We start from the raw sequence: 12072 nt of genomic DNA on the forward strand, positions 1-12072 counted from the left end.
AATGCCTGGACTAGGCTAAACTAAATAAATAATAGTACTCTAGTTAAGTTGCACTAAAGCAGCATAATGGGTTATTGGAGATGGTCTGGGAAACGTCCCAGAGGATGATCAAAGGCCATGCTATGACGATTTTGATCCTTTCCAGAGGGGATGGCTCCTCCCCTTTGGTAGCCTGACAGCCTCTGCTCGAAATCCAGCCTTTATGGTAGAACTGTTTAATCGATACCGATATTGTATACTTTCAGTTCTTTCGCAGGCTTCAAAGTGATCACCCACCTGCTCACAGACAGTGATGCTTCACATCATTGTTCTACTGGTCTTACATTGTTACAAATCAGGGCTCTCCCAACATTCTTAAATGTAAGTGCAACCCTCAAAGTATCTATTATTTATTTATTGTTGCACATACGTGTATAGGTTTATGTGCTCATTACTAAATTCAGCTTATAAGCCTTTGTCAAGTTAAAATATAGGTAGCACTAGGTAGAGAAAGACAACACTTAAATAGATCCAGGGATATGATGGCATTCAAACCCGTTAAAAAGATGCATCTTTGAAATATCTATCTCTCACTTGTGTAAAGTGACCACATTTTCACTGAGACAAAGCGGGACAAATGGGATGAAATGAGAATTACAATTTAGTTATATATATTTTATTGTATACATTCATATACTTGTACAAAAATGTATTTATTATTAATTATCGGTGACTATAAAAATATTTGTAAAAAATAATAATTTGAACATTATGATTTTTAATCAAATTAATTTTTTTATTTAAAAAAAATTATGATTTTCTTTCACGGTCATATTTTTGATCCGAGTGAATACTTTGCAATAGATTCGGATCATTTATTAAAATGTCGTGAAATATTTCACATGAATTGGTCAAATTATATTTTACACTTAAAATAGATTTTAAAGTTTTAATGTTCAACTGCGTTTTTTCAGTTGTCCATATTTTATTGATACTAGAAAAAACACGTTCTGTTGCTGCATTTGTTCCCGGAAGGGAGAGCACGAATTCTACAATTTTCAAAATATTTTGATAAGGAATATTATTCTGTTTAAAATGAAGGAATAACTCCGTCCATTTTTTGTCTGTTTCCACATTTGCAGACAACCAACATTTAATTTTTTCATCTGTAACATATCTTTTTACCAATGACACCTCATCAAAAAGATCATTTTCGCAAATATTATTTTTCGGAAAATGGTTACTAATATATTCAAAAGATTTTTCTACATATTCCCATAAAATCTCCTTTTTTAATGTCACCCAATGAAAATTTTTAACATCTTCGAATTGAACTGTCCATTCTTCAAGATATTCCAAGCAGTTATTATAGAAATTTTTGACATGGTTTAAAAAATCAGGTCGTTTAATGGCACCTTGTTCTTCCAACCTAGTGATGTCTTTCCGAATAATTAAAGGAATGTAATCGTTATCAATTCTTTCTCGTAATTTTGTTTTTAAAATATTGATTTCATTTGACACTTCCGTAATTGAAATTTTGTTCCCTTCAATAATTTTCACAGCATTGTGAAATAATGTAGCTTGGTTGTGAATGAACTGAAGCCAAATTTGTGATGTGCCATTTTCAAAAAAGAGCTGCAATATTCTTGGACATTTATCTTGTGATAAAAAGTATGATTTTAATGGTTCGTATATTTTTAAAACATTTTCTACAGCTGGTAAAAGAGCTAGCCATCGTGTTTTGCTGTAACCAAGAATTCTTTTATATTCGATTTCTGCGATTTCACAAAAATCCTTCAAACTTTCAACACGCACAGTATATATATAAAAATACGAATAAATTTTTGCAATAATATTTTCAACATCAACTGGAAGTAAGTCAGATGCTGTTTGAATAGCATTATGTAGAATGTGAGCTGCACAACCTACTCCAATAATTTTTTGGTTCAAATGTTCGTAAGTTTCGTAAAAACGTTATTGATGCCTCTTCTAGCTTTTCCACCAAAATTTGCGTTAGTGTTATCCGCACAATAGGCAATAATTTTATCGTTCAAATTATTCTTTTTCAAAATAGTACTTATTGAGTCAAAAATTATTTGTGAAGTTTCACCCGGCAATGAAACAAAATCTAATATTCTAATTTTAATTCCTGTTTCTGGATCAAAAAATCTAACAATTGAGGGAAATAATTTTTAAATCTTTGTGGTTGGAAGCATCAGAATATATGGATATAAATGAGCATTTTTCTAATTCTTTCTGCAGTTGTGAAAACGAATATGGTGAAAAAATATTACAAATAATTGCTTCGGTTTTTGTCCTTGCACATGCAAATTTTTTGTCGAATAATGTTTTGATCATTTGCGACGTACAATCCATTGATCGGAAACTTTGATTGTGGTTTATGGTGTGGAAAGCAAATAGCCCTTCCGCTAATGCTAGCTGTTTTTCCGTGTTGCCAAAGCTAGCACTGCGAAAAAACTGTTCCATTTTAGACGAAGAAGCGGCATTATTCAAAAATCTTTTGTGCCTCTTTGTCGCTAGATGTTTAGTAATATCGTTTTTTCCACCATGTGAGACCGAAAATTCAGCATTGCATTTATCACACCGTACCATATAGTCTATTTTAGTTTTTTTAATAAATGGAAATTCTCTGCTTAGCTCTTCATTAAATTTGCATTCTCTTTTTTTACTCATCTTTTATTCTGTGGGTAAATACTAGAAATAAATAAAAAAAAATTACTACAAAGGCTAAAAAAGAGTATTAAATTTTACCTTTTTGGCCACTACGTTGTAGCGACTATTGCTCTACCACTATCCTCGTCAATCGAATCGAGTCAAACCGAAAGTCAAATTGAAATCAACAAACCGCACTGTCTATCGGCAGTTCGCCTGTCTGCACTTATCTGAATTAAGCCGAGGCGTAGCGACAATGATCGAACACCACCGAATAAATCTAACTCAGTACATTGCCTAATTTAGTTTACTCTGCATGCATTTAATGAGTTTTTTTTTAAATCTATTTTTTATTTCTTTATATTCACCATAATACTTAATAAATAATAGGTAATATATTTTTACAGTACATTTAAAATAAGAAATGCAGATATTTTCTAAAAAGCGGGACATTTTAAAAAATCGGCGGGACGCGGGACAGTCCACAAAAAAGCGGGACTGTCCCGCCAAAATCGGGACGTGTGGTCACTTTACACTTGTGCCATCTGTTTAACTTGGTAAGGGCTTTTAATAAATCGTACTTGGTAATCACACGAGAGCCTGTATATGTATGTGTGAAAATAAATAATGCCTATTTCATACCTGCCAACTTTGGAAAGCACATACTTTTAACATAGAAAAAATATATGTATGCCTTATTTTAAAGAAGATTTTTTTAAACCATTCAGCATACTTACTTAAACTAAACACTCAGCATTTAGGTAATTTTCATAATTCTTAGTAATTAATTTTATTTTTCAGAATTTACATATTTAACGAACATTATAATTAATTTGACCCTGAATAAGATGTTTTTATCAAAGTTCTGTTCATAACAGTTCTCAGAGAAATTACTTTTCATCAAAAAGTGCTGAACAAAATTAGTTTTTTTGAGAGAGAATTCTCTCTTGCTCTGCAATATTATTTAACTTTTTTTTACAATCCATTTTCTAGTTGCCAAATAGCGTAAATTTCATTGGTAAAAAAAGTTTAGTTATTCATTTATTTTTCTATTTCTTAATACTGTGAAATTTTAGAATATATGGGTGAATGTGAGATAATCGTAAAATACAGAAGTCGTTATAAAACAGGAGACTTGATAGGAATGCTACTTTTTAATAATTTCGTTTTAAAGGGGCCTCCCTGGCTAAGCAGTCTCTCCTTTCTGCCAAACGCTTTGTTAAAAGGAGGAGAAATGAACTAATTTATTTAACTATTGTGCGCAAAAACTTTTCAATTAGCTTAAAAAGTTCTCAAGCTATGGCGAGATACACAAAAAGTAAAATTAATACAGATTGCTCACCTGGCCAAACTATCAGGACCATATTTCCTAAATTGCAACTATTTCGGGGGTCAGAAATTTGAATTCATCGAAAAAATGGTATGTTTATTCAGATAAATTATGCTTTCGCTTCTGATCTTGCAACCGCCTGCACTAATTAATGTAGCATATTCGAGATCACCCTCTTGAACCATCGAGTCCTAGAACATGACGAAGTGATTATTGAATCGAGATATTCAGGGTAATCTGTTTATTTTTGTGTGCATTGTACACTGTGCGAATAAAAAAGCTGACACGATGAATAACTTTAAATCTAATGATTGGATTTTCTATACTAGGCTTCAATATTCATTAGTGTGAGCTCCTTACCTTAAATATGCTAATTAATTAGTACAGACTGTAGTTTAAATTGCAATATCAAGCACCAAAATGTACTTCTTGGAGTGACATCTAGCACATTGTGTTCATCAAGTATGAGCAATATTTTGTAATAGCTGACTGTTTAGAGTGAATTGGATTCAGAAAATAACACTGTTAGGGAAATAAACACTGAGTACAAAGCTGTTGAAAAGATTTATTTGTTACTTGATTACAAAGCTCTTTAATTTAAAAATGAAACTTCAGTGAAAATTGTTTTTTTAATAAATAACAAAAAAAGATATAAGAGGCATGCAGAAGCTATAAGCCCATTTACATTAAATGGAATAAAAAAACGAATATACAACTTATGCAAGAAAATTTTTTTCCAATGTTCAAATTTAATTTGATCTTTCCTCCTGATAAACATTACATGTTACACTTTTTTTTCCTCACACAAGTGGTGCATCCAGTTTTATATTTCTATTTATCACTGGAAGACATAATATTAGAACACATGTAGAATCATTAAAGAGCTAAAACTGGATTCTGAGAAAAATCTCTATTATTTAAATGAAAACATGCATTAAAGTATGAATTTCTAGTTTAAAAGAGTTTATAGAAACAAAATATATACTTATGTTAACTTATGAAAATAAAATTCAGAATTAATATTACATAGTTTGAATGTACTAGATCAGTGGTTTTCATCATTTTCTTAACACCAATGATGCTATTTTGTATTCCAGGCCAGGCATGAACGATTTACAAATTAAAATTAATGCAGAATTTAAAAATTTTAATGATTTTAAAAGATGTTTATTTTTATAAGGATATTTATTTTTATTCCCATGTAAACAAATTTGCTGTACCTAGTTGTGTCATTGTTTCTCATAGAAGAGATACAGTATTAAAATCCATTTTATTTCTCTGCTTAAGTTTTGTTATTAATATATATCTCATAAGTTTTTCCATTTATACAAGACATTCTGTAATTATTGTTTTTCATATATATTTAATATTTAAGTTAGGAAAAAATTAAAATCATGCATTCTGATTTAAACATATACTTCTGGTAAAGTTAAAATTTCCTTTATGTCAAAGAGGAGATAATAAATTTCTAGACCCGTTTGATAACGAAACGAAATTTCCTCAGGCAACCAAACAGGTTTTAATGTTTTTAATCTCGATTTTTCCCATCTTTAACATTTTTATTCATTCTTCAGGTTCCCAACTCCTTTTTGGGATGTTTTCAAAAATAAATAAAACTATTATCTTAATAAAGAACTTCTTGTTCTTTTATCGACATCAATTTAAATATTTTTAACTCTCACTTAAAATAGTAAAAGTTTGATTAATTTATTATTGATTAGTTTTCATCGAATTCAATTGTAAGAATTCTTTTTAATTTCAGATTTTGAGTGTTTTTTGGCAATGGGCAGCATGACCATAAATGTAATAAACTTTTCTTTTTATTTCACAGTATTTAATATTAATTTATAAAATATGATAAATTGAAAGCAGAGAAAAAAGTGTATAAATGTTATCTTATTATGTTGAAAAGAATCCTGCTAATATGAGCAAACATTTCTATATAAATCTTGATCTTGAATGCAAACACCCTAACAAGCCAGTTTTATTAATGAACCTGATAATATTATTTTCTTATTATAAAAAAATATTTGTTCAAATTTTGCTATTACAGAATGATTTACATACATTATTTTTTTTGTGTAGTTGTGGTTTTATATATATAACCACTATTTCACACAGCTTTCAATAAACATTGATGGTATGGTAAAATTACTTATACATACTTGCATATAAAAGTTGAAAACCACTGTACTAGTCTCTTAAATTAATTTTAATTGAACTGCATTACTGAAAAATAATGCATTTTTCAAAATTTATTATAATTAGAAACTATTTATTAACATCAAATCTTTAGTACAAGGTACAGTATAAGGCAAAAGATGTGTCGTCTAGTTTAATTTTATTTCCATGCATGTAATTGTAAAACTGAATTATAATTAAAAAAGAAAAAAGTATTAAGATATAATTATTTTTACTGAGCTAATAATTGTTCCATAAATATAAATGTAGAAAAAGGTTTCAAAAATACAATGTTAAGCATAAATTGTAACATATTTATTCTTAGCATCTCTGTAAATATTGAACATTACATTTATTTCAATTCTGGATTTTCAAAAGCAATGTAAGAGTTCAAATTAAAATTTTTAATTGCAATATTCTTAAATCATAAATTTGAATCTTATGATATTTTAAAAAATATAATGTTACTCTTATTTATGGTGAATCACATTTTTTTAAAAATTCCTTAAGTTTATGTTGAATGTTAATTATTCAATATTAACAGATTTTTAAAACTATTATTTAGAAGAGAAATAAAATGTAAAATGGAAAGTCAAAAGAAATAGTAATAAATCAAGACTTATACTTATTAACTAACTAATAAATGAGAATATCTGTGCTAATGTTATCTACATCTTTTTTCTACCAGAAAAATTGCTCATACATAAACAATTTTTTTTTTTTCAATGAACTTTTTATTTTTGTGTTAATTTGAGAACCTGGGAGTTATTTATTTTGTAAAACAAGTGTTGATTAGTTCATTAAATAATTAAATTGCTATGTGCCTCCTTAAATTCATTTATTTTTATGCTTCTTTGTACTACTGGAAGTAACTTTTTAAGTGTTGGAGAATGGTCAAATCGATGTATAAGAATTTCCTTGGTTTGAATATCAGAAAATATAAATGTTCTCAAATTAAAGTTTGTTTTTCAGTCACGTTATATATATATATATTAAAGTTAAAAAAATGTAATGTCTTGCTACATAATAGTTTAATATCTGTTCGAAAATTTATTATGATCATCATAATTGTTCTAATACATTTTAAAAATGTATATTTAATTATTATATGCATGAAAGAGAATGCAATTAATTTTGAATAATAGAATAAATCATGACTTTAAATAATTTCAGACTGGAATCATAAATCTAGCTCAGGAAATTCGTCATTTTATAATTTCATCTAATTATAATCATCAGTAAATAAACTTTTAACAGTAAACTTTCTATTATAACTAAGGTAATTAAATAATTTGGGTATTACAGGGTGGCTACATACAGTTTAAGGTTTTAAAAAAAAAATTTCAGCAATTAATGAAATAAAATTTAATATTGATCTGTTAGTTCCATGTGCATAAAATTCATTATGTAACACTCTCACACATAAAAGAAGTAGAATATATATTTAAAAAAATAAAATAAATTACCAGAATAAACTAAACAGTGTAATACATGGAAGTGCTGAAGTCGACAGCAATAGAGAGATTAAATGAACAACACTAATTAATGACACACCAGTGTAAAAAGTGAGCAATTGGTAGTACTGGAAAATAGTTATCAGCAGTTAGTATAAATGTTTATGACGAATACCATTCTTTGATTTTTCACGATTATAAAAATTCCCTCACTTAGTTGTGGTGCCACCCTGTAATTAGCAATTTTAAAATTATGTAACTTGCTCTGTATGGAAAGCAGAGTAAAATTTTAATCTACATTGTTGGCATAGAGAGTTTTGTTTTTCTTCAAAAATTAAGCATGAAATGATTTTTTTCTCTTGTCTTATTTTAATCCTCCAAGTTAGTATTCTAAAAATGTAGTTTTACTATTTCTAAAAGCATCTGATGTAAATACTAATGCTTGCAAATTCTGTAGCAGCAGTCATAGTAGTTAAAAAAAATCATTTAAAATAAAATACTTTATTTTAAATTAGTGTATTGTTCATTAAAGAATGGATAGTGTACCAGTTTTGGTGCCTTTTAAAAGCAATATTATTATTTTAGATAATAATAAAATAAGTCTACATTGCAAGTAAGTTAAAAATAACTGTTTTAATAAAATAAATATCTAAAAAAATACCCTTCATTAAATGCAGATTTAAAACTTTAATTTATTATTAGCAGAATTATCTTCAGTGTAATACCGAATTTTTATTTTTAAATTTTACACATCTGTGTTAAAATTGATATCAAATTGTGTACACACATGCAAAGCATACAAATAATTTTGATTTCTGAAGACATACTGCATACTTAAGAAAAGTAATGAAATTGTCTTAATTTTGTTAGTTAAGACAATTCAAGGGACAAGAAGAAATTCCTAAAGCAGAACATTTGTCTACCTTGGAGGAATACTTTTTTTAGAATGAATTTGTTACTCAATAGTAGTTGACATTTTAGAAAGCAAACTGCATTAAAAACACTTTTTCCCCAACCTATATATATATATATATATATATATATATATATATATATATATATATATATATATAAATAAAAAGTGTTCAGGGCCCTGAAAAACGTCGTTTTTAGGTATGCTTTGAAGCATTTTTTTTCTTTTTTGGAATAAAGATATGCAGTTTGATGCTGTAACATATAAAATTATCAGATAATATCCAAACACTACAAATGATAAATACAAATAGACAGTTGTTCCATCAGTTGTAAAGTCAAATTAATATTTTTTAGTAAATTAAAATTGCACAAAGTAAATCACGATTTGTCATGTGATTATACATTATCTATGTAGATAAAAACAAATTACATTTTCTCCAGTCATAAAAAAAGATTGCACTCAACACAAATAAAGAAAAAAATAGTATCAACACAGGCTTAAAGTATAATTGGCATATTAATAATTGATTACAACAAAGAATGGGTTTCGAATTGCGTTCATGGAATGATTAACTTTTATGCAATAATTGGCAATAAAATGATATTTTTTTAAACAGTGCTTAAATATAGAGTACAATTAAAAAAGTTAACAAAGTATAAAAATCTACAAATGGTTAAAAAAGTGTAAACTTTTTGAGAGACGTTTCAATGAAAATGACGAGATGCAAATGAAATAAACAGATCCTACATCTTAAAGAGAAAAAAAATATTTTCATCTATTATACAAAAATAAACGTTGTAAATTAAATATGAGTAATAGAAAATATAAAAGGAATGATTTTTTAAAGAATGAATAAAAATATTAAATTTGTCTACTTTTGTGTTAAAATAAATATATTTAATGGAATGACTAAGTTACCACTTTCAAATTCATATATATATATATATTTTAATTAAATACTATACCTTGGAATTAAAATGTTAGGGAATGATTTTTTTTATATATAAAAATATATGATACTATAACTATTTAATTTTGGAAGCCTATAAAATAAGCTAAGTATAGATTAAGTGAATATGGACTAATATTCGTTTAATCAATAAAAAAAGGGGGGGAACAATAAGATTTAAAGCATATGTAACAGTAGCAATAACAACACATTGAGCATTAAACTTAGTTTTAACAAATCACAATTGTTTTAAACAAGCTAAAGATACAGCAATATTTCAGTAAAAAGTGACAAAAGTAATAACAAAGCAAACTGTACAGGTCAATTATAAAAAAAGCACACTAATAATTTACAAGCCAGTCAGTCATCCCCCAAACACCATCACAAATGTTTTCTAAAAATTTAAATATAGCTCTACAATATTTATTTATTTATTTTAAATCACAGCCCAGTAGTGGTATTTGTAGTTTGCTAGTGGAATGTTATTAGGGGAAGTGAGAGAACTTTACAGTGATTATTTACAAGAAAACGCTCAAAAAAACACTAGGGACGGCCGCACTATCACGTTGGCACTTCTCCAGGAGGCTAGTCAGTAGTAATCTCGTTTAGGAGCCACAACTACTGTCTTCTTGCCTTGCCACAGACTGCTCTGAATTGTAAAGGCATCAATAGTTGCAGTCAGATGCTTTGTGTGGATTTGAGTGAAGGATTTGCCGCCAGAATTGTATCTGAAATTATTAGAGAGTTATCCTACTTATATTTCGCTTAATGAAACATTATGATAGGATCATAAATTTTCATACAAAAAATAATGCAAGATTGATTTTTTTCTTTAAATAATGACATTTGAATGAAGAATTTTTAAATGGATAGAATACTTCTTCAGAAAAATTTTTTAATTTTTGACGATCATGAAATAATAAATAATTAATAAAAACTATTTTTTATGTTGAATTATCTTTGGATAAAGGAATTTTATAATGATGTGTAAAATTTCTTTATTTGCTTAACTTCCAGAGATATGGTAAAATATGGAAAAAGTGAAATTAACAATTAAAAGGCATGAATTTTCAACTGCTTTCTAGACTAAACTATCAAGACCATATTTTTCAGATTGCTGCTACCTTCAGATTCTGATGGTCAAAAAAATCAAATCTGTTTAAAATCAGGAATGTTCAGGAAAGTACAATTTTGTGTCAAATTTTTATAACTTAAAATATTGCATGCACTGATTAATTAACATAAAGTCAGCCCATTGAGCCTTTAAGAAAGGCACTTAGTTTAAGAAAATTCAATCATTAGAGCAAACATTATTCAGGTTGATATCACTTTTTTCCTTCCTTTCTTTTTTTGTGTGCATAGAACATCCTGTAGAATAACTAGATTCAAAGAGATCAATGAAGTAGAAATGTAAACGCAAACTGAAGGTAATTTCAAGATGTTACTGGTTATGTATAAAAATATTAAAAGAAATCATTAAAGTTAATTTATACATTAAATAACACAACTCAACTACAATACTCCGTAAATATGTAAGAAATTTCAACCAATATGAAAAATTGTACATATTTAAGGCTTTTTATAATTAAATGATTTTTCATACTGATTCCCACAATGCATATTTACATAATTTATCATGTGACTCTAAAAAACTCCACATCATGGTAATTATTTACACTTTTCAAGTAATAGCAAGATTTGTTTCATTATAAAATTTTTCCACTTTGGAAATATTAGCATCTTGTCTTGTCTAAATTAGTTACTAACACATTCACTGTTCAGAAGATCAGCAGTAAGATGATTAAGATTATTTCCCTCCCACACCTATTCGGTAAAATAATTACAACCCACTGATTAAAATTTTTAAAAAATATGATTAATGTTAGGAAAAAAAACTTACTTGTAAAATCTATCCATCATTTTATTTGTGATGACTCGAGGCCCAATTCCATAGAGCTTGATCACTTCCTCTGTCTCAGGGTTATAGGAATAAAGAGCTCGAAATTGGCAACCAGCATCACGAAATAAAATAAGGAAATGTTTCCCCTCAGAGCGCTCTATCTCCTATGTCGGAAAAAGGCAGAGATTAATATAAATACAGAGCCTAGTTAAGATTTAATTGTGTTAAGTTGAATAAAAGAAAAAACGAGTATAACTAAAGTTATTTAACTTTTTTTTTTCTCTTATGATTTTTTTTGAAAGTTTTGTGTTTAACATTAGTTGAAAAAAAATCACAACTGTTATAATCCAATTAATTAATAAGCCAACATTTTCAAAAATTATTATTTTTAAGTTTCGATAACATTGTTTAATATATCTATCCTATAAAACACTGCTATGATGGATTCATATATTAATTGAAATCTAGAAAATGTGTTATAGTTCCAGTCAAAGCTCAATTTGGAAGGTAATGCATTGCTCAGTTTCTAAATTTCACAAATTGAAAATTTAACAATAAACTAAATAATTAGTACAAAATAGTTTTCACAAGTGTACATTCGAATGTTGTTTCTAGCTGTGAGAAGTTTCTAACAATCTTCTAGAATTTGTTTCAAAACTAAGTATTTCAATGCAGACAGACAGTAATTAA

General features: G+C 27.6%; 1 protein-coding gene across 7 annotated transcripts in view; it reads right to left on the minus strand.

Annotated features, from left to right (window-relative positions):
• Positions 1-8846: 8846 nt before the first annotated feature.
• LOC107453320 (patronin) overlaps positions 8847-12072 on the minus strand; it is an 87047-nt gene continuing 83821 nt past the window's right edge. For all 7 annotated transcript variants that reach the window (XM_043042681.3, XM_043042683.3, XM_043042682.3 and 4 more), the window contains 2 exons: positions 11383-11546; positions 8847-10210 (listed from right to left, as the gene is read on the minus strand). In XM_043042681.3, coding sequence (XP_042898615.1) covers positions 10072-10210; positions 11383-11546 — 303 coding nt within the window. In that variant the 3' untranslated portion in view covers positions 8847-10071. The remainder of the gene's footprint in view (positions 10211-11382; positions 11547-12072) is intronic.

Source organism: Parasteatoda tepidariorum, chromosome 2, assembly GCF_982258835.1.
Source record: "Parasteatoda tepidariorum strain Cologne lab strain chromosome 2, Ptep-v5.0, whole genome shotgun sequence".
In the NCBI taxonomy this organism is placed as follows: Eukaryota; Metazoa; Arthropoda; class Arachnida; order Araneae; family Theridiidae; genus Parasteatoda; species Parasteatoda tepidariorum.